Raw genomic sequence first — 24,086 nt, forward strand, 5'->3', positions numbered from 1 at the left:
CACATTTTCCATTTGTTTTAGGCAACTCTGTGTTGATCATCTCTTACATATATTGTTGTACACTTATCTGATTAATTTCTTAGGATAAATTCTTAGTATGAGAATTTCTGAATAAACAGGTATTCATATTCTTAAAGCATTTGCCATTTTCCTATTGTCAGACCCTCTAAAAAGAATATACTAGGTTTTCTTTTTTTTACATCTTTTCTTATACTAGATATTGTTCTCTTTAATCGTTTTCAGTCTTAAATATGGGATCTTTTGTCATGCTTTGGCAAGAAAGGGACAAAAGTAAGGATTTGGCTAAGAGAAGAGAAATTTCTTTAACAATATATACTGGTTGATGTTATTTTTTCCTTTTCAGGAACTTGAAAGCATACATGAAGATGTTCAGGCAATGAGCAGCTGTTGTCAAGATATGACATGTCGCCTACAGGTACTGTATAGTGGCTGGATTTTAGCCTAGTTCCTGATAAGCTTTCAGAAATTGCTAGATAGGTCTACAAAATGTGTGGATATCTAATACATCATGCCTTGTAGGAAGTTTGAATATAAATATTATGCTTATTTTTTTTTTAACTATAAATGTCTTTGTGTCTCTTTGGTGATGGTTTACTAATATTGTGCAGTTAACTCCAGAAGCCTTTATATTTTGATCTTGCCAGTATAGAGATAACTGTAGAATTTTGGTAAACTTTTCAATCCCATAATATTCCACAAATGCAGCAGAAATAAATTCCTTAGTAGAAAGCCTTAGGAATAATTTCAAACTAATGCTATGCCCAGTAAAGACCCAGCTTAATTATGATTTATGTTCAGCCTAAAAAATATCTCAGGAAAATGTATTTAATTATGATTTATGTTCAGCCTAAAAAATATCTCAGGAAAATGTATATAAGTTTAGGTCTGTTTATTAAAGCAGTTCCAAACCTCTGGTTTGGCTGTAGAGTTAACATTGACCTACATACTTCTGACTCATTTAATGCCCTGTGTTTCTACCTGCCTCACAACCACTGACTTGTTTCTCTTCTCGTTAGTAACTGCCTTATTTTTGTAGTGTTCCCAGTTCGGGTCTTTGAGAGAGACTCTCATTGGTTACACTTGTTATTTGTTTCAATTCACTTTATAAATATTTTCCTAACCTTTGAAATACCTTTTCATCAAGTTTTCACTCCTGATCCTTTCAGCTCTGGTTTGGGAGAGAGAGGATTGTTTAGTACAACTTGGTCAGGAACAGCCCTCTGTCCTTTAGATGGGGCTATCTTTAATGTTCTCCAAAATCCTATATGAGGGTTTTCTTTTTTGTATATCCCAAGTCTCAAATTTTTATCTCCATCTTGGGTATTTCTGTTGAGTTCCACAGCAGCATATCAGTGACTTAACTTACAACTCCATTCAGAGGTTTCCTGGCACCTCAACTCAGCACGTCTGTAGCTGAAGTCCTGTTCTTCATCCTTAAGTGGCTCTGGCAGTGCTTCTGTTCCACTGAAAAGCATCAGGAACTATTAAATTCCTTAATAAACATCGTTGTGATACCTTTTTCTTTCTTGTAAGCCTTAGCATTATGTGTGTATAGAGAATTCTGAGTGAGTTCTTCTTATTAAAAGTAGTGTATGAGCCTTGAAATATCTATTTCAGTTACTTGGGCCTTTTTTAAACTTTTGAGTTCTGGAGTGTGATCTCATTTGCTATAGTCTGAACTCCAGTAAGTGACAGTATTAGTTTTCTGAAGTTGAAAAAAATTGAAATGTACTGATAATAGATATGTTTATAATTTTAGGCAGCAAAGGAACAGACTCAAGATTTAATAACAAAAACCACTAAGCTTCAAGCTGAAAGGTAAGTTTTTCTTTACATAATCAACTCTTCATTAATATGGAGATAACTCGGAAAGAAAATTATAGATAACTTCAAAGTTAAAACAATAATCAAAAACATGACTCAAAAATGATACAAAGTATGAGGTTCTAAGCTGTTACCCAAGAGTAAAATAAACATAAAACAGTAGTTTAGGAACATTGATAATTGGGATGATTGAGAGATTATCCCTCTTTGGAAGTGATGATGCATTGTTTGTTTGCCATAGAATTAAAAAATGACTGCTTTTTAAAATGTGGATTTTTCAAATTTTTAGTAATTTTATTATCTTTTTTCACAATTGTCTTTTATTTTTTACTTATGATTATGCATCCTGCTACAGTCAAGATACAGAACCGTTCCATCACCACACAGGTCTCTCCCATTGGTGCATGGACCACGATGAGAAAAGTTGCAGTCTCAGCTGATGTGAAGAGATGGTTGGCTCTACAGAGCACCCAACTCTCTAAGGAAAGGCAGGTGCTGGATTTCTGTACTCAGAACTAAGCATGCGCCTTGAGCATCAAATTAGAATGTTTTTAGTATCACACCTAATCTTTTGAAAGAAAAGTTTCCTAGGAAAAAAATTTGCAGTTAGAGACCCACACATGAATTTTTCTGTTAAGTTATTGTTGGCTAACTATAAAAACATATATGGATTCAATTGAAAATTGTGGCTAAAACTAAGAGAGTAACAGATCACCAATCCTGTATACAAAGTTTGTAGTCTGAGTTTCTGGTCTGAGTTAAATCTTTCTCTTGCCATCTTTACTGTAGTGTGTAGTACAGTCTCGTAACTAATGATTGGTTTGGTTGACTCTTTCCTACTAAACTGTGAGCTCCTTGAGAACGATGACAATTTCTTATTCTCTTTTTGTGTCTCCAATGTGTAACACATTGTAGATTCAATAAATAATTTTGAGTGAATGAATATGAAATATAGCTATTCCAATGTCAGGAAAGGAACATGAAATAAAAACTGAAAAGTAAGTATTTTATTGGAGCTCGTAACATGTATGGGACTGGTTAATGTCTTCAGGAGGCAATATTAGAATATTGTCCTTCTGTTCATATGTTGTCAAAACTATTTAAGCAAGGTTTTTTATGTTTATTATTTTAGTAAGCCTATGAAAAAAGTGTTTTGGCCTGGCATGTTTCTGGGAAGCAAACATTTATGACATTCTAGTATCCCAAGAGCTATGGATATGCCAAGTGAACATTTGTGTGAATGTATTTTAGGAAAATTACATAGCAGAAATCATAACAGATTCCTGGGTGCTGGCAAAGTTGTTTTTCCATTTTAAAAAATTACCTTTTCCTTTTTAACGAGAAACTTAGACAAGCATTTGGCTTTAGAAATAGAAATTCTATGGGCTTATTTGGATAACATGATATTCAGACAAATTTATAAATGATATGAATATTTTTTCCAACTGAGTTAGAAGGAGGTCACTTTGACAGCTGTTGCTCTAATCGGTAAAGTTTGGTGTAGAATTGTCTCCACAGAACTGCAGTTTAACATTTGCCCTTAATGTTTAATTGACAGTCAGAAGATGGGTTTCATTTATGATTAGGAAAGGCTATGTCCAGATGAACATACCTCCATATTTTTGAATACCACTGAAATCACTATTTATTATGTATTTTTTTGTCTCTTGGAAAGGCCTACCAGCCAAATTTCTCTTTGGACTCAGAAAAACATAGTCTCTGGCGAATGTTTATGTTTATTTTTGAGGTGTAGTATGTTAGTGGAAAGAATGTAGACCTTGAAAATCTGAATTCTAATACAAATCTTGGGTAAGAGCTCATTAGATTTTTAATCTTACACGGGTTATTTCTTAACCTCCCACCGTCTCTGTTATCGCATCTGAAAAAAGGAATAATAAACTATGTCACAGGGTATAGGGTGCTGAACACACTGTCTGACATACCTCAAGGAACTTTACCCTCCATATTTCTCCCCTTTTATTAGACAAAGTTGTGTAGCACATCTTGTTTCTACATTGGCTTTGGTGGCTGGAAGCTTAGGCTGTTCTGCGCTTAATTGCGATAGCTTTCCTCAGCTATGTTATTTAAGTTCTCATTCTTTCTCTTTCTTTTTCTTTTTTTTTTTTATTTTATTTATTTTTGGCTGCATTGGGCATTCGTTCCTGGGCGCAGGCTTTCTCTAGTTGGGGCAAGCGGGGGCTCCTCTTTGTTGCAGTGCGTGGGCTTCTCATTGCGGTGGCTTCTCTTGTGGAGCACAGGCTCTAAGCGCGCGGGCTTCAGTAGTTGCACTACGCGAGCTCAGTAGTTGCGGCACACGGGCCCTAGAGCTTGTGGGCTTCAGTAGTTGCAGCCTGTGGGCCCAGGGCATGTGGGCTTCAGTAATGTGGCTTGGGGGCTCTAGAGCGCAGGCTCAGTAGTTGTGGCGCATGGGCTTAGTTGCTCCGGGGCATGTGGGATCTTCCCGGACCAGGGCTCAAACCCGTGTCCCCTGCATTGGCAGGCAGATTCTTAACAACTGCGCCACCAGGGAAGTCCCTCTTTCTTTCTTACTATTTTATTTTTTAATGGTTTTGTAATTTTAATTATTTGTTATAAACTATTTTAATTTAGGTTTTGAAGTTGGTAACACATAAAACTATAAAAAGGATTTATTTTGCACAAATATACATGTAAAAATATAGAGCATATGTGATACATATTCTTTCACTGCCTGGTAAAAAGCTAGGAGAAGGCAGGGGAGCATCACATCTTTCTTCTCTCTTCTCCTTTGTTTTATATATGCAAAACTTAAAGAAGAAAATTACAGATGTAGTTGTAGTTTCACCACCCAGACATAGCCACCGTTAACAGTTTGGTGTATCTTCTCCCAGAGTTAGTATGTGTGCATAGTTATATTTTACTTCACTCACTTAAAATTTCATGTTCATTTTCCTATATCTTTTATTTTTAAAAAACATGTTTTTTAATGTGGCATTGTATTTTTTCTTGTGAATGAACAAGCATTCTTAAATTATCAGATATTGTTTCCATTATTAAGCATAATGGTTTGGTAAATGTTTTTAAATCATTTTGTGCATTTCAGGTTATTTTCTTAGGATAAATTCCTAGAATTGAATTGTAATTAAAGAATCAAATGGTAGAAATTTTAAAAAGTATCTTCATATATATTGCCTAAATTTCTCTCCGGAAAGGTTATGCCAATTTCCACCTTCATCAGCAATATACGAGAATGTCTATTTTATTAAACCCTGTAGACAGTAGATATTATCATTAAAAACAGCAATTTTATAGATGAAAAATGGTATCACACTATTTTAATTTACATTTCACCGAATATTGGTAGATCAACCTTTTTTTCATTTTGTTTTGCCATGTATATTTCTTTGCTTTTTTTTTTGTTTTGGTCTATATATTATGCCTCCCCCACCCCTTTTTTTTTTTTTGCTAGCTTTTTTCAGTTATTTTGAAATTATTTGGTGGAGATGAGTTTAGAAGTTAGAGTTAAAATATGACAGGGGTATATTTTCAGGAAAAAAAAAAGAATACCACAAGATTCATAAATTATGTTCTGGGATGGTTTAAAAGAATCATTATAAAAATGAAATAGTCTGTTTATTTTATATACTCAGGCGGTATGTGAATACATGTCCCGAAAATTCCTGTGTATGTGTAAAGTTTCTTTTTAAAAGTACATGGGGGTTGCTGTACATATTTTTCTGTGACTTGTTTTTTGTACCTATAAAGTGCCTTATAGATAATTTTGTGTAAATACATATAGCTCGACCTCAATTTTTATTTGCTGCGTATTATTCCACAGTATGCATTTGCCATATTCACTTATGTTTTATATAACTTACATCATATACAGTGATTACATGAATACACATCAAATACTCTTAGAAGTTTTAATTTACAATAACCATTTATATGTTTTATTTTAACATTAATTTCATATACTTTTAATTTAGATACTAAAAGCCCTCCAAAAGATACCGTATTTCATTTGTGTTGTGCAGTAGGGCAGGGTCTGCCTCATGTGCACCTTTTGTCACCTCAGACCCTAGCTCAGGGCCTTTACACCTTGGAGATACCTGTTCATGCTACTTGATTGTAAATGGGGCTACTTGATTGACTCAACTTTGTCAAGAATGGTTGTGAAATTTTACCTGGGAAGACTGTATATGGTAAAACTAAAGAGTAATGTGATTTAAATAATATCTTGAATTTACAGTTGATCCTTGAGCAATACGGGTTTGAACTGCACAGGTCCACTTATATGTGGATTTGTTTTCAGTTAATACATACTGCAGTCCTACACAGTCCACGGTGGGTTGAATCCTCTGGTGCAGAGGGCTGGCTGTAAAGTTGAATCTGGCTGGTGCAGATTTTCCATTGCACAGGGCAGGGGGTTGGGGGCTGGGATCGGCGTCCCTGACCCCCACGTTGTTCAAGGGTCAACTGTACTAGATTTAGTTAAAACAAAATGAACCAGTAAAGTGATGAATTTTCCGTTGTGCGTGATAAATTGACTATAAAGATCCAAAAGAAACTCTCAGAAGGTTTTCATTGAAATGGTTAATTTGTATAGTCTCAAGGAATTTTATGAAGTATTAAAATTGCTTTAAATCCTGTATGATAACGATTTGAGCTTTATCTAAAAATATAAAACAAAACCTGTTTAGATAACTTTTAGATATCAGTATCAGTATTAATAAGATGATTAAGGACATAGGCTATTTAAATCTGTATAAATTTAATTCGGTGATTTACAGTATTTGAGGAAAACAGAACATTACTGCCACCTGGAGGACTTTTCCTTTCTAACCTTCTGTGTCATTCAGCAGGAGCATTTGACTGTGAATTTAAAACCTCACAACTCAAGAGTACAAACAAAATAAAGATGGCATGCATTGTACTGTCTGTTCAGATAGGGTTAATGTTTATCTTTGTTCAGTTTCATTTGAATATTGTTAGATTGTAGAATATTACTGCCCTGTGAATACTACTAGTGAAACACTTATAATTTTATTTATATATCTTCAAATCTAAGATCTAGAAGGCAGGGATGTTGAATTCCTGCTCTTGTAGTTTGTATTCCTGACTTGCCCTTGGATGGGGTCCTGCTCAGTCCTTCAGGTCCCTGCAGACTAGAGTGTGCCTTTTGCTAATTGTCAGCTCGTCTAGATAGGTTGCGTTCGGATAATATAATTGAAAAGACTTTTTTTTTATTATGATAGTATGCAGAAAAAGTGAGGAAGGGAGAGTGGAAGAGTGATTTTTTTGAATTAATGAGGGATTGCTAAATGAATTCTTGACTACTATTTCTAACCTAAAATAAAAAAATAATAGACCTGATTTTTGGTTGTTGTGTACTTCATGTGCAAGCTTCAAAGGCTTAGGATTTTTTTAGTGACTGAGAAGAAATTAACTGGCATATTTCTCTTCTGTAAGATAACTTTGTTTTCAAGAGGCGAGCTATGCAAGTACACATAAGTGGCTAAGGATTGTAATACCGAGACCATTCATGAACTTATTTCTTCTTTTGCTTAATGATTAATCATTTTACTGTGGCTTCTACTGAGGTAGAACAATATTAGCCAATTTTATCACCTACATGCCTGATGGGCTTCTAATATTTGAGGCAGAAATAAGGCTTTTGAAGATACTGAGACTCTTCCACACCTTTGTTTTAAAAGTTATGTCAGATGTAACTTGTTTTAAAGCTATGCAAATGCATAGTGTGCTTGATTTTTTTTGTTGCCTTTTTTAAAATATTACAGTCAAACATTAGAAATAAGAGCACAAGTTGCAGATGCCTTCTTATCCAAGTTCCAGCTGTCTTCTGATGAAATGAGTCTTCTCCGAGGTACAAGAGAAGGACCTATCACTGAGGTATTTTGCTTTCTGTTAAAATCACTTAAAGCATAGCAGTTACAGATGTTATAGAGAAATCACTCTTTTTTAAGGCTTTATTTTACCACCTAAAATTTTTTTTGATTTAAAAATGTTTTTAAATTTAGCAATTAAGGTGCATATTTTAAATTACCTTATTTTTCAAAGCAATACATAAGCTTTTTTTTGGTTGTTTTTAGAAGTCAAAGAGTACAACATGGCTTACAAAGAAAACCTACATCACCTATCCCACTCCTTCCCATCTCTGAGTCCTTTGGCAACCATTTTCAATCTTGTTAATTGCTTCTTTTGTAAATTCTGTATTCTAGATCTATAGTTAAAAAGAATATGCTTTAATTTTAAAGGATTTTTTCAAGGCATTGGGAAGAGTAAAACAGATTCATAATGATGTCAAAGTTCTCTTGCGTACAAACCAACAAACAGCAGGGTGAGTACCCTTTTCAGTTCATGATTGTTACCTTTTATATTTCCAAAATTTAAAGATTTTCTAGGTTCTTCTTAAAGTATATGACATTATGACATTTTGTGAAATAGAAGTTTAATCTTTATGTATCTTTGGATAAGGAGGAAGTTATACCCTGATACGTTTAGAGTAAAACAGCAGTTGGGTATCTAAGTGATGGTGTTAAACTTGGCGACATTTAATTTTAAAAATTTACTGAAAAATTATTCCACAAGATGATAAAAAGTTAATAGGCTATAATCAAATCACTCTGTAATTAAGTAAAGTGATTAGGTTCTTAGATGTATTCAATAGCTATTGGCTAAAACTTTTTAATAAATTATAATAAACCTTTAATTTTTTTAGTTTAGAAATTATGGAACAGATGGCCTTGCTCCAAGAAACATCTTATGAAAGACTTTACCGGTGGGCTCAGAGTAAGTGATTTCTTTTATGCAGTCTAGATTCATGAATATTAGTGTTTGATTTTGTTATTTCACTTAGTCTTTACTTGATATCATTTTGATCTTAGTAATCAAAAACTATTTTTTTAAAAAAAACTTTATATTTGAACATATTGTCTTTGTATTTGTCTCATAAACATCTACTATCATTCAAGCACTGTCTATGATTAAGGATGGGAATAAAAAAATGAAGTCAGTATTTCTGCCACAGATTATCTTAAAGTTGATTAGATATCTCTTGTTGTTTACATGACATGTTATTTACATGTAATAGTTACTACAACTGTTATAAATGGTGAGTTTTTCTATTACTGCTGTAACAAACTTAACATAATCTTAATGGCTTAAAACAACACAAATTTATTATTTTATAGTTCTGTAGTCAGAAATCACCATGCTAAAATTAAAATGTGGGCAGGGCTGCATTCATTTCTGGAGGCTCTAAGGAGTAGTCTGTTTCCTTGCTCATTCAGTTTGTTGGCATAACTTAGTTCTTTGAGTCTGAGGACTGAGCTCTGAGTTGCCTTGCTGGCTGTCACTGAGGGTCTTTCCCAGCTTCTAGAGGCTGCCTGCATTCTTTGGCTTGTGGCCCCTTCCTCCATCTTCAAAGCCAGTAATGGGTAGATGGAGTCACTTTCTCACTTTGAATCTCCTGCCTCTTCTTCCATCTCATATCTGTAACTCTCCTGCTAGCCTTTTTTACTTTTAAGACCTGTATGATTACCTTGGACCCACTTGGGTAATCTGGGAAAATGTCCCTATTTTAAGGTCTGTCACCTTAATTCCATCTGCAAAGTCCCTTTTGCCACGTAAGATGGCATATTCACAGGTTTCAGGGATTAGGGATCTTTGGAGGACCATTATTTTGCCTATCACAAATGGTTTATTTGCTTTAGATTTGCTTTAAAATGTTTCAATAGTCTGTTCATAGAATTGCCTGTTAAAAACAAAGTAGATAGTTAAGACTTCAAGAATGGAACATGTGCCCACGATATTTTAATAGATGTTACCAGCTGACTGTTGGAAGGAGTTGGGATTAAATCCAGTTAACCAGTACACTTTTACTTGACTGTGAAAAACCTTATTATCTGTGTCAGATGATTTACTCTTTATCTCCAAAACTTTCTTTTTTTTTTTTAATATTTATTTATGTATGTATGTATGGCTGTGTTGGGTCTTCGTTGCTGCATGCGGGCTTTCTCTAGTTGCGGCGAGCAGGAGCTACTCTTCGTTGCGGTGCGCGGGCTTCTCATTGTGGTGGCTTCTCTTGTTGCGGAGCACAGGCTCTAGGTGCGTGGGCTTCAGTAGTTGTGGTGCGCGGGCTTCAGTAGTTGTGGCTCGTGGGCTCTAGAGCGCAGGCTCAGTAGTTGTGGCGCATGGGCTCAGTTGCTCTGCGGCATGTGGGCTTTTCCCGGACCAGGGATCAAACCTGTGTCCCCTGCATTGGCAGGCAGATTCTTATCCACTGCGCCACCAGGGAAGCCCCAAAACTTGTTTCTTTTTCTCCTTCTCTTGTTTGCACTGTTTACTCCTGTTTGGAGTATGGTCTGGCTTTCACTCTTTATATCCAAATCCTACCTCAGTCTTCAAAGTCAGGCTTAGGTTCTACATCTTCCTGGAACTCTCCACAACTACATTAAATCATAGTGGCTTTTCCCATCTCTGAATACTAACTGCTGAATATATTTATTTGGTATTCAGTAATTTACTACTCTAACATAACTTTTCATATATGTATGTCTTAGCTCTCCAGATAGATTTCTGTTTTCATAAAGGCAAGGACATTGCCTCATATTTCTTTGTGCTCCCGTGACGTCTAACATGAAGTTCCAAACTGACATTCTGACTCCTAAGGACTCTGGAGTCATTGTAAGATAGCTCCAGTCCCATACACGTGTATGTTTTTCTCAGTCAGTGTATGCTAGAAAAATATACTGCTAGTGTGAGGTCCTCATATTCCAAAAGGTTGGGAACTTCTGAACATACTCTGAGTTTTTTGAGCAGAGTAGACGTTTAATAAGTACTTTATAGATAGGATAGTGAAATAAAGGACATATTGGTGTAGAGATTTTTTAAACAGTTTAAAATCTAAACAATTTTGAAATTATAATCTTATATACTATATATTAGTTACCCATATAAACATTTTAGCAAACTGCTTGAAGATTGCTCCCAATGTAAGGAACTGGTAATACATGTTTAGTACTCCCTTCCCTCCTTGACATTGCCATGTGTATAGCAGTTATTTAGTGCATGTTTGTTCATTGACTGGTTTTTTCAGAACCCTAGTTTTTTATAATAATAAAATATGTGTGGGTTTCCCTGGTGGCACAGTGGTTAAGAATCCACCTGCTAATGCAGGGGACATGGGTTCGAGCCCTGGTCTGGGAAGATCCCATATGCTGTGGAGCAACTAAGCCCGAGCGCCACAACTACTGAGCCTGCGCTCTAGAGCCTGTGAGCCACAACTGCCGAGCCCGCGTGCTGCAACTGCTGAGGCCCACTCACCTGGAGCCCGTGCTCCACAACAAGAGAGGCCACCGCAATGAGAAGCCCGCGCACCACAACGAAGAGTAGCCCCCGCTTGCTGCAACTAGAGAAAGCCCATGCGCAGCAACAAAAACCCAACACAGCCAAAAAGAAAAAAAAAAAAGAAAAAAAAATATATATGTGGTATGCCAGATAGCAGATGTGGTCATTTGAAGTTATATAGGTATTTAAGCTTACATTTTTAGTTTGACAGCATGAACTAGTGTTTGATTGGCATGTTCTCTAGGCTTTTCCAAGCATTTTTTTAATGCAGTATTTAGAATGGCTGTACAACAGATGTAATAAAGACCTAATTTTAATTTAACAAGTGTTATAATGTTATAATGATTATATAACACAATAAGTGTTACAATGATTTTTCAGGTGAATGCAGAACATTGACACAAGAATCATGTGACATATCTCCAGTACTGACTCAGGCAATGGAAGCCCTGCAGGATAGACCTGTCTTATATAAGTGGGTGACGTTTTCCTAATTAAAAAAAAAAAACTTACTTTTTCTTCGATAATTTACATTGACTTTCAGTATTATCAAATTCATATACAGTAGTTTGAGCAATATAATAATTTACAGTGATGTTTTTATCTCATCTCGGTACCATTGGGGCATCAGCTTATTTGCATATTATTACGTGCTGTAGAATGCAACATGGAGATGAAAACCAAGGTGTCCCTGTATCTAGACTACCTCTTATTTGTGTAGAGGCTAAGGGCTTTTCCCCAATCTGTCATCTCGTTAACGACCTAGGAATTGTATGTAACTAAAACTCCTGTGTCACCCCTGCCCCGGAGAGAAGGTTGAATAGACTGACAAATAATAATTACGCAGAGATGAAAAAAGAAAATTTAAAATTAGAATTCCATTAGTAAGACTCAAGAAAGAAAGAGTTCAGGTATTTGATCCTGTAAGTTATGTCAGCCAAGTGCTATGTGGTAATGCTTTGGATAAGAACTTTATGCATTATTAACTTATAAATTTTTTATTATTCTGTATTTTAATTTTCTTTTACTTTTCATATAAAATAGAAGTAAATACCTTTTCACTTTTAATGCCTGGAATAGTATGGAAATAGGAAGACCAAGTGGGGAGTTAAAATTCAGGAAGCAGAAAGCCAGGGGACTCCTGCATGGGCATTAACCCTGCTCTGAGTCATGCCTTTCATATGCTTATATATTTTTAGAGGATTTCCTTCTTACTCTGTTTTCTGATTGGAGCATTACTTGTCCTGTAATAAGGTTCCAGAACACAAATGCTGGACAGCTACATAAAACAATAACAGCCCAGTGCTACTTACTGAGTACTCACTATGTGTTAAGCACAGTTCTAAGTGCGGCAGACTTAACATCAATAAAACGTTGCCTTCAAATTGCTTTGTTTTATTGAACAAATAAACAAATCCACTTTAATGAATATATTAATTGCTTTTCTAAAAGTCAAGTCTCAAGTGCTTTGTGGCTCAAGTAGTCTGTGGTGGGGAAGGGGGTGAATATTAGAGGAAACTCCCCCCAGGAAGTAGGTATGAAATGACTTCTTAAGGTTGATAAGCATTTTCCAGGACGAAAAGGGAGGAGAGAACATCCCAGGTTGAGGGAACAGCAGGTGCAAAGGTGTGGGTTGAGGAGGAACATGTACCTTTAGGAAACTGCAAAAGCTTGCCCTGGCTGTTGGGTTAGTAGCAGGAGCTGGATCATAATGGCCCTGCATGTTGTGCAGGTGCCTGTGATAAGCTGATGTTCACTCTTGACCACCAGCTCAGCACATCTTATCGACTTCGAAATTTCTTTCCCAGCTTTTTCATTGTAAGGTATTGGTGTTTGATTATGAGAGTCTTTTGGTACTTAAAACATTTGGTGTTTGTTTAATAATGTGTAACATTGTGCACAGATTCATAATTGTTCACAAGGTTAATCTTTTTAAAAAAAATGCCTTTGTCTGTTTTGGGCATCTGAAAAGGTCAGCTGACTTCTACCATATAAACATATTTTTTCTAAATTTTGATTCTTGATCAACACTTGGAAAGGAGCAATATTGCATAATGGTTTAAAAGGTGGGCTCTGAGTTAGATTTTTTGATGAACCCATGCACCTTTATAAGCTTCAGTTTCTCGAGCTGTAAAATGAGGATAAAAATAGTGCCTGTCTTGCCGGGTTGTTGGGAAGATTAAATTAGAATGTTCCCATAAGGTGTTTAGCATAATGCTTTGCTCATCACAAAATATTAGCTATTATTTCTATTTTGAAAGGAGATAAACTGGAAAGTTTTCAACTAAAGAGAAGTGTGTTTAAGGCCTGCACGACAGTAAGGCAAAATGCTTGAAAGACAAAGAATAGAACTAAAATAGGCAAAGACTTATCTCCCAAGGGCACACAGGGGATGGGGGCAGTAGTGCAGTATGGAAGGTTGTAAGAAGCATTTGCGGGTTGAATGGGGAAGAGGGAGGATTTTAGTGACAGTTAAGTACCATAAGATGAATAAAAAAGAGAAAAAAAGAGAAAATGGGCCTTTCATCTTAAGTATCACCTATTTCCAAAAGTGGTGGTTTCTTTAAATTTAGGGAAAACTTAATAGTATATCATGTTAACCACCAGATGGCACTATATGAACTGATTTAAGTGATGTGTAAAAGCTTCACTGTTCATTATTGTGTCTCGCATGTGTAAGTATCACGTACAAGAAAATGTCAGTTATTGAAGTCTTTGGGGAAAGTTGCCATACTCAGTTTTTCGTAGGTATTATATAACCGGAATGCTAATGCATTATTGACTTTTAATAAATCAAGTACAGAAGTTTCTTCAGAAAGAAATTTATTACAAGTAGAAATGAACAAATTGATGTTGTCTTCTTTCCATTGGTAAACCTTCAGCATATAAATTATTAAAGAACATAGTAATATGTGCAATGCTGATTTTTCTTCATTTTTTTATTTGTTGCATTTCTTAGAGAGGTTTTTACACTATTTTATCTTTTAATTCTTTTTTGGACAAATTTTTTCATCTTTTAATTTGCTTTTTGACCAGAATTTTTCTTTTTCTACTATGGCTAGATATTAAAAAAAATGGAGATTTAAATTTTTATTTTAACTAGAGGCATTTTAGAATATTTACATAATTTTAACAGTCACCTTTGTAAAGCTGCATTTTCAGTTTTTGACCTTTGTTGGAAGAGAATCCGTTTTGGTCAAAGAAATTTTCTTCTGTCTCTCGGAAAAGATGTTTCATGTCTTCAAGTATCATTGAAGGTTCCTTTTAGTTCATGCTGTTCTTCAAATTATACCTATTGCAGGAAAATAAGCATTAATATTGTTTATTTATATTTTGTAGTAAACAGATTCTAGTGTGTGTCAGGCTTCTTAAATTGCCCCTCCCCCCATTTAAAATGCCAGTGGATTCACTGGTTTCTAATATAACTTGTGGTCACAGTGAATAGTCCTAGAAACAGAAGTTACATTGTTTCTGTTTATTACACAGCCATTTGGGTCCAGAGGGTGAAGATTAGTTTTACATATTTAAGAAGTTAAAAGTTTGTGAATTTTGTGCTGTCATAAGGAGTCGTCTGATCACAAGTCATTTCATGGAATTGATGATCATTTAAAGCAGGGGCCCCCAACCCCCCGGGCTGCAGACCGGTACGGGTCCTCGGCCTGCTAGGAGCCACGGGGCCGCACAGCCGGGGGTGAGCGGTGAGCTAGCGAGGCTTCCTCTGCCGCTCCCCGTCGCCCGCGTTACAGCCTGAGCCATCCACCCCCCCCCCCCGGCCCTTCTGTGGAAGAATTGTCTTCCACGAAACGAGTCCCTGGTGCCGAAAAGGTTGGGGACCACTGATTTAAAGGAATGCATTCTTTACCCTGAACTTTATAATTTGACAGCATGAGGCAAAAAAATAGAAATAAGCATTTTGGTTCTAATTTATTTTAAAAAATAGAAAGTGAATGCAAGGCAATTGTGTACCTTAGCAACACTTAGCTTGATACTGCGTTTTCATCTTGACGTATATCTGGTATGTCACTTCAGGGTATTTCAAAACCATTTCTGCCTCTGTTACTGATTCCAAATCCCAGCATTCTTTCTTAGGCATAAAAAGATGCACCTTTAGGTTGAATTATCATTATGATAAAGTTATTTCATAAATATTTTTTGTTGTTTAAAACAGTATTGCTTGAGAGAATTGTGTAAAAAAGCTTTAGATATCTTAGAAAGTGCATGAATAGTTTGATGTAACCATTAGGAAGAAAAGCAACTGTTTGTTAATAACTTGTTTCTTCTAGGTATACCTTAGATGAGTTTGGAACAGCCAGAAGAAGTACAGTTGTTCGTGGATTTATCGATGCTCTTACAAGAGGGGGCCCAGGAGGTACACCTAGACCCATTGAAATGCACTCCCATGACCCTTTGAGGTATAGTAGTCAGACAGTATTGGAGTATTCGAAGTTTTTCTGAAGGAAATCTTTACTAACATTTAGTTTTTTCATTAGATATGTAGGCGATATGTTGGCTTGGCTCCATCAGGCCACTGCTTCTGAAAAGGAACACCTTGAAGCTCTCTTAAAGCATGTAACTACACAAGGTGGGTCCTCTGATGGTTACCGCTCATGCCCAGATCTAGTAAATCACGCAGGACTTCTCTGTTTCTGTTCTTATTGCTGTTTTCTTCTCGGAGGTAAACTCTTCACACTGGGTGATTTAGTAAGCATCCTAATTAAACTTCCTGTCTCTCGTTTCCCCCTTTTTCTGCTAGTAGACTTTCTTTTCCATCACTTTCATTTTGTCACACAGCTGATCACATTTTTATACTGGACCCTTGGGACCTTTCCTTGTAAGCCTAGACCCCTCTGCTTCACTTTTAAGGCATCTCTGGAGTGCCTGGCCTACATTATCTCAGCCTCCATCCTTTAAAGGCAAAAGGTGATGTTCTCTTCATTTTATTTATGAGTACACAGGCTCAGTCAGTGACTGGCTTAAGGTCGTTAAGCTACGACTTCTTTCATTTCTACTATCCAGCCCCTTTTTTCATTCTCATGTGACTATTTTAAAGTTTTTTGAATAATTACCTGTATACTGGGACTTCCCTGGTGGTCCAGTGGTCAAGAATCCACCTTCCAGTGCAGGGAACGCAGGTTTGATCCCTGGTCGGGGAACTAAGATCCCGCATGCTGCGGGGCAACTAAGCCCGTGCGCCACAACTAGAGAGCCTGCGTGCCGCAAACTACAGAGCCCATGTGCCCTGGAGCCTGCGTACCACAACTAGAGAGAAGTCCACACGCTGCAATGAAGAGCCTGCGCGTCGCAGCGAAAGATCCTGCGTGCCTCAGAGAAGACCCAGCGTGCCGCAACTAAGACCTGATGCAGCCAAATAAATAAATAAATAAATAAAAAATAATTAGCTATGTACTAAATATACCTAAAATTTTGGTCTTGATTTCAAAGAAGAAAAATGATTATTTTTGAGTTGCAAACGTCTGTTTACAGAATTTCAAATCTTCTTAGTTGTGACTACCTTAAGACGCCTGTTGTAGAAGGGGTTAGTAGGTAATTAAGTTGCTCTGGCTTTGATAGGAAATGAAGAGAGATGTTGTGGCTGGTATCACTTACCTATTTTGAATAGCTCAGCCCCACGTCATCCTGGTTCAGCACGTCATCTGCAGGAGAGGCCAGTGCACGAATGGGTGCAGGACTTAACCTCCTCGTTTTTAACTCTTTGATGTTGAGACTAGATTCAGCATATATGATAGGTTGGCACAAAGTCTGCACTTTTTAAAGTTGTTTTCTGTTATGCTAATTACCCAGTTTAAAAGAATGTATTTGTTAAAAGATGTAGGAAAATTTACATGAGAGGTAACATTAAGAAGTGGGAAGAAAATAATTGGAGTTAGAAATAAGTTATTCTGTGGGAATGGCATGAATTCTTCTAAACCTGAGGGTCTCCATCTGTAAAAAATGAAGGTGGTTACAAGCAGTACATGTCAAGTACCCAGTACAGACCTCGATAAATAGTGAATAATCAGTAAATGTCGGTTTTTCCATTAGATTGCAAGGCGTGTTTTCCATCTTTATACCCATAGTTTGTGTGCTTAGAACTGCTGCCTAGAGTAAGGAGTTTGTGGAACGAATGCTAATACATCTGCACATCACCTCCTTCAGTTAATAAATTTCACAGTCTGTTTTTCATACATTTACTCTTTTTCACGAAGAAATAATGTTCATTAATCAACAGTCAAATCAATTGATAAGGCTTTAGACTCATATTAATATAATTAGTAATGTCCTAAAGATATTAAACTTAATAAAATATCGTTAATTGTTATTTTAAATGTTTATTAATGCCATTAATCATATGTATTAGTGTTTGTTAATTTTCTAAACTTATGTGAAGCAAAGTGTAATATGGAAAAAAAATTTTAGTTATGTTATAATTAATTGTAGGTGTTGAAGAAAATATTCAAGAAGTTGTTGGACATATTACTGAGGGTGTGTGCAGGCCTCTAAAGGTAAAATAGTTTGTTTTTATATATGTTATATGGTAGCTGGTTAAATTAGTGACTTATTCTGATTTTAAAGAAACCAGCTTGAATTCAGGCTGTAATTTTGTCAAATTAACACATGTAGGGTAATAAAACACATTTTAAAATAATCATTGCCAATTTTCTATGCAAGAGGTTTTTGTATACTCATATACATGTATTTATAAAATATCATTTTAGCAGATCACATTCGTTAGTATTATGATGTACTCCAAAATCTAAATGTTTTCAAAAGCATTTGTTTATTGAACATCTCTTGTGTATGTCCTGTTCTACCAAATGCTGCAGAGATGTAAGAGAACCAGAAAGCACAATGTCTGTGTTTAGAATCCAGTTAGGAAACAAGAAGACACATATGTTATCAGCAGCTTAATAAGCATAGATGTAATATAATATGTAAGTAAGCACATTCAGTGTGATTTAGATTGTATTTGTTAATTAGGGAATATAAAGTAAGGGAAAGATTAGTGAGGGATGGATTTTAATTAGAAAAGATTCCTAGTAGTTAAACTTGAGCATATCAAGTTAATCTTGAACTAGATCTGAGATATTGCCCTGGCAGTATTATAATTGGCCAAATAGTTTGGTGCTAATTCAAGATTTATCTGCTTTCCTATTCTCTAACAGAAAGAAACTTGGTATAGTTGTTTAAAGAGAAGATTTTTTTTTTCATTTTTTTCCTTAATATTCATTCATAGAGCAGTACCTTTTCACTGATAATCTGTTTTTAGGAATGTAACAGCTGCTTTGCAATTTAGTGCTAAGCTAAATTCCATTATATGTTGGTGAAAAACCTCAAGATGACCTCATTGTATTGATTATTTCTGATAGCAATAGCCTTGAACCAAATTCTGTAGGTAATGGATCATTTTTTTGTAGAGCATATCTGTGCTAAAGTTTCTGTGTTGTTTTACCATCCTCTATGATTTAATATTCAGAAATTCTTTATTTAGAAGGAATTTTGTGATTTCTGCAATAATAAAATTTAATCTTTTTAATGCTATTCATACCACATGTGATTAATGAAGAAAAGTTACACTTTTAAGAAATGTTTAGTTTTTTCTTACGTGTTTTTTAATAGGTTCGAATTGAACAAGTAATAGTTGCTGAACCTGGGGCAGTTTTATTATATAAAATTTCTAACCTCCTCAAATTTTATCACCATACAATCAGGTAAGTGGAAAGGTTAAATGTGCGTGTTAAATCCCATGTGACACCTCTTTCAGTTAGAACACAGTGTAATATTTTTTGTGTGTATATTCTATGCATGACTTAAGTGTAAATAGTAGAACCTCCACACCATATGAATCATTATATGCACATTATACATACTGTACTTTTGAGGTCCATCATTTCCTTTTCCCTTTCTTCAAGCATAAGTACACACACACACACATACACACATTTGCACACACAAACGTAGCAGTGTAAGTCTATAATATAAGTATTTTTTGAGTCCTCCTGTATTAGTAAAAGAGATCCATGGCACCTAAAGCAACTATATATTATACTCAGAATAGGGCATAGTTAGTAAAATGTCCTATTCTGGATGTTTACATAAATTCTTCTTTAACATTTAGTTTTCCATTAGTGATAAAACAGAACGATAGCTTTATCTCCGCTAAGTAATAGCTGTCTTATCTTCTCTAAATAAAAGTGACTTTATAGATAAGACAAGTGATTCTTATCAGATAAAATATGATCTTCAACTCCGAAATTTGCATTCATTTTCACCTTGCAAATATCTTTTGGTGGTATACATACACTTGAGCCTTATTGTATATGTCACTATAAGATCGTTATATGTGTAGTTGTGTTAAAAGTGTTCTTCCAAGCTATGTTTTTGATAGTTTTCATATTAGCCTATTAAAAAATGATTTAAAATTACTTTTTATCAAGCATGCCAGTATCAGGAACAGAAGAGTCACTTTCAATACATGAATAGGAGAATATAATAGGGAGTTGTTTTATATACATGCTTGTCTTACATTCTGCCAAAAATGAGAAACCCCATTGGATAAGTCTAAGAAATATCCTTGTAATATAAAATTGAGAATTATGGAATGTAGAATAATTATTTCAAAATGTTACCATATTTTTCATAATTAGTCTTAATATATTGCTATTTAGGTAGCTGTATAAAAATTGAGAAGCTTTATAATTTACAGGTGTGTTATTGATACGGTATAACAGTTTTAATTTAAAAAACTCAGTATTTAAAAATTATTTTCTCAATAGAGCTATTGATGGAATGGCTTCCTTAAAATTAAAATCAGATCTTCTTGGAAAATCAAGACATGCATTTACTATAATAGAGGAAAAATAGAGACATGGGTTTGCATATTATAAGTGTTTGTTCTAACCCACTGCTTTTCTAAGAGATTGTGAAATATTTAAAACACTGTAGTTTGTTTTCATTTGTTCATCACCTAACTTAAAAGGAAAAAACACCTCATTTTTATATGAAACTAGAGTAATTGTTTTTAATTCACAGGTTATATTCTATATAAAAACTTTTATTTAAATCTAGATCTTCTTAAAGAATTCTACTCAGTTAAAGAGCTGGGTTGTTTTGACCTGTTTTGTAACCTGAAATATTCTTTGCTTTTAGTGGCATTGTTGGAAATAGTGCAACTACATTGTTGACTACCATTGAAGAAATGCATTTGCTGAGCAAAAAAATATTCTTCAGTAGCTTGAGTCTTCATGCCAGCAAATTAATGGACAAGGTATGTTTGAAAAATGCAATTCTTAAACTATGTGAATGTGAGTTTTTCACATTTAAAAATGTTGTTTTACTGTTTTCGTATTGGTGACAGTTTTTTCCCATTCCATTCAGCGTTCTTTTGAGTTCTTCCTGTGAACAACAAAATTCATTTTGAGGCGGCTTACAGGATGTAGGCTTATAATCTGTTCCTGGAACAGTGTAATTTTGAGTCATAATTGGTGGTAGACTCTCAAGCCCTAGTTTCACTACCATTTTTCAATAACCAAAAATTTGTTATTAAAGCAGACTTACTATATTTGATAGGTCAGGGCTAAAATGACATACAGATTGGAAAGCTTGAACTTTTACTAAATGTTTTTTCTAAACAGCTTATTTAAGTTTTACACTCATGGTCCAGCTTTGTCCTTATGAAATTTATGTTCCGTTGAGTTATATACTGTAATTAATTATGGAAACAAGATAACAAAAAACTCCCACAAAAACAAACAAGGGAACAAAAAACTCCCACAAAAACAAACAACAAAAACCTGAAAGAGTTCTGTGAGAGCTAATATTTTAAATTGAGCATTGTGTTGTGCAGCAGTAAATTGGAAAGACCTTAAGGAATGGGTTTATAATGATCAAATCCTTCTTTGTTTTTATTTCATTATTAAAGACTTAAGTTTTTCAAGGATGCATCACAGTCACCATTCTGGCTTTTTTTTTTTTTTTTTTTTTTAATCGTACTGGTCTATCTAACAGCCTGGTTATATTAGACACAGGTTTGTAGAATAGTGTGGAACAGTCAGTAGCAATCCAATCCAAAGTACCTGGTCTATTTTTATATTCCTAAGCTCAGAGGAACCTAATAAGAGTCTGCTTTCTGACCCCCGTGCAAGACTCATATTTTTTTGGAAAAGCAGCATGAATTTGTGGAGCTGGAGTATTTTCCTTATATGTTTTCTTGTATCACAGGAAGTTTACTAACAGTCAATCAGTTCTCATTATAGATATGTTTACATGAGTTCTTATTTAGACAAAATTTTTCTAAAATCATTCATACATGATATAGGCTTTGAATGTGAACAAACATGTGCTTGCTAATGAGTACAAAGCAAACAATCAAGGTCTGTTGGTCTCAGGTTACTTTTCCTTTCATGGAAAATAGTCTAATAAATTGGCGATTACTATAGAATACATGTTTTATGAAAGACGTGCCCAAGGTGCTATGCTAGCACAATAAGAAGAGTATGTATAATAATATACATATACAGAGAGGGAGCTTTCCAGAGAGGGAGTTAACAAGAATTGAACTTGAAGGACATGGGGGATTAGATAGGTAAAAAAGGAGTGGGTAGAGGTCATCCTAAGTAGAGGAAACAAATAGAATATGCAAGCTAAGAGTTATCAGTACACAAATTTTCATTTATTAAAAATCAGTTGGAGGGCTTCCCTGGTGGCGCAGTGGTTGAGAGTCTGCCTGCCAATGCAGGGGACACGGGTTCGAGCCCTGGTCTGGGAAGATCCCACATGCCGCGGAGCAACTGGGCCCGTGAGCCACAATTACTGAGCCTGCGTGTCTGGAGCCTGTGCTCCACAACGGGAGAGGCCGCGATAGTGAGAGGCCCGCGCACTGCGATGAAGAGTGGCCCCCACTTGCCACAACTAGAGAAAGCCCTCGCACAGAAACGAAGACCCACCCAACACAGCCATAAATAAATAAATAAATACTTTAAAAAAAAAAAAAAAAAAAAAAATCAGTTGGAAACTGGTGTGGCATGTAGATAGGAGAGAGCCAGGTTGCAGACAGGATAGTTAAGGGATTGTTGAAGTAGTTTTTATGAAAATACATACTCTAAGGAAGAGCCATAAGGGGACAGATTCTTGAGGGCCAAAGATAAACCTTCAAAAGTTGGTGACTGCTTGAATGTGGTTAAATGAGAGGGAAGAGTTCTAAAATAATTCCTAAGTTACCAATCTGGGAATATTGATACTAATCACAAGTATCTGGAATAGAGAGAAAGTGTAAAACTGGGGGGATAAAGATGATGATATTGTCTAAGTTAGACAAGATACATGTGGGATATCCTTCTGCAATCAGTCTGATCTAATAGGGAGCTGTACATTTGGATTTATGGAGTTTTGCATGTAAAAGACAGTTGAATCCATGTGTTTGTCTGAGGTCACTAGGAATCATGTTTAATAAGAGTAGAGCTTCCAGGACACACAGTCTTGAGAAACAGCGACATTTAAGAGAAGAAAATAAGCCCTACCATGGTAGAATGCTGAGGAAGGGTGATTGGAGAGGCAGGAGAGAAATGAGAAGAGGGTTTTATCAGTAAAGCCAAGAGAATAGACTTTCAAGAAAGAGGGCATAGTTGATGACAGATACTGTGTGAAGAGTTCTAGTAAAACGAGGGTGGCAGGTTTGTTATCTTTGTCAATGTATGGATGATCCATGGCTTACTGAGGGCAGTTCTCAGTAAGAGACAAGAGCCAAACTGCAGTATGGGAAACACACATGAGCACGTTACCCAAAGCTTTACCAATTGGAAAACATCTGGGCTAAAAACTGGAAGTAAAATGTATTAGGCATTCTTATTATGAAATTTGAAAGAGAATAATAAAGCAAAATGGTAAAAGGAAAGATGGAAGTACATTTCTATGATAAATTAGGAAACAGGAAAACAAAATTGATTATTTGTTGAAAAGGTCAACAAAATTGACAACCTTCTAGCAATTCTTTAACCAAGGAAAAAATAAAATTTAAAATTATAATATCAGAATTAGAGGTAATAACCAGAGATGAGGATTAAACTTACTAGAGAATACCATCTTAAAGTATATAAATTTTATTCTAAAATATGTAAAAAGGATGATTTTAAGAAAATAAAATTGACAAAAAATGATTCAAAATGAGGTAGGAAACTTGAACACACCTAGGGAGGAAAGAAAAATTATTAATGAACATGCTGCTAGACTTAATTCAGGTTATATAGATAGCTTTATTTACACCTACAAAGAACAGAATTCTCCAGAACACAGAAAAATATGGAAAGCTTCCCAGTTCCTTTTAGGTGGTGTAATGCTGACATAAAAACCCTTTAAAGACAGTACAAAAGTGAAAACCTCAAATCAGTCACCTTTTAAGTTTTTAAAAAGGTAAATAATTGTAAAAATAAATCCAGCATTATATTAAAACCAAGTATTGGTTATTCCCAGGAATATAAGAATACGTCAGTGTTAAGAAATATATTAAATGTTTCAGTGTGAAATTATATTCTCATGATATTTAATTAAATTGTTGAGGGGAAAATATTAGTAAATAAAAAAGTAAAAATACTTCCTTAACCATATAAAGATTAATAAAACTAACAGCCAACCTCATGATTAACATAGAAGCACTAGTAGTATATTCTATTTAAGTCAAGAAAGAACAAGAAAAGAATATTTGCCAATAACACGTTTAAATAATAGAAAGTCCAGATAAAGAAATGACAGATATAAATATTTTAAAGGAGGAAATATTAGATTATTTGTGGATGCTCTGACTGTACTTCAAAAACCAAGAGAATTAATTGAAAAGTTGTAGAACTAGTAAATGGATTTAGAAAGGTAATTGGTGACAAGATCAATATACAAAGATC

General features: G+C 35.1%; 1 protein-coding gene across 3 annotated transcripts in view; it reads left to right on the forward strand.

Moving 5' to 3' along the window:
- The window catches only part of COG6 (component of oligomeric golgi complex 6), a 62,665-nt gene that overhangs the window by 6,570 nt on the left and 32,009 nt on the right, over window positions 1–24,086 (forward strand). For all 3 annotated transcript variants that reach the window (XR_005017191.1, XM_036831501.1, XM_036831502.1), the window contains exons 3-13: window positions 365–436; window positions 1,781–1,839; window positions 7,626–7,737; window positions 8,103–8,185; window positions 8,567–8,637; window positions 11,578–11,671; window positions 15,480–15,608; window positions 15,687–15,778; window positions 17,635–17,699; window positions 18,814–18,905; window positions 20,344–20,461. Coding sequence is in view for 2 of the 3 variants with exons in the window: in XM_036831501.1 (XP_036687396.1) it covers window positions 365–436; window positions 1,781–1,839; window positions 7,626–7,737; window positions 8,103–8,185; window positions 8,567–8,637; window positions 11,578–11,671; window positions 15,480–15,608; window positions 15,687–15,778; window positions 17,635–17,699; window positions 18,814–18,905; window positions 20,344–20,461 (987 nt within the window). In the remaining variant the exon portion in view is untranslated. The remainder of the gene's footprint in view (window positions 1–364; window positions 437–1,780; window positions 1,840–7,625; window positions 7,738–8,102; window positions 8,186–8,566; window positions 8,638–11,577; window positions 11,672–15,479; window positions 15,609–15,686; window positions 15,779–17,634; window positions 17,700–18,813; window positions 18,906–20,343; window positions 20,462–24,086) is intronic.

Source organism: Balaenoptera musculus, chromosome 18 (genome assembly GCF_009873245.2).
Source record: "Balaenoptera musculus isolate JJ_BM4_2016_0621 chromosome 18, mBalMus1.pri.v3, whole genome shotgun sequence".
Taxonomy (NCBI): Eukaryota; Metazoa; Chordata; class Mammalia; order Artiodactyla; family Balaenopteridae; genus Balaenoptera; species Balaenoptera musculus.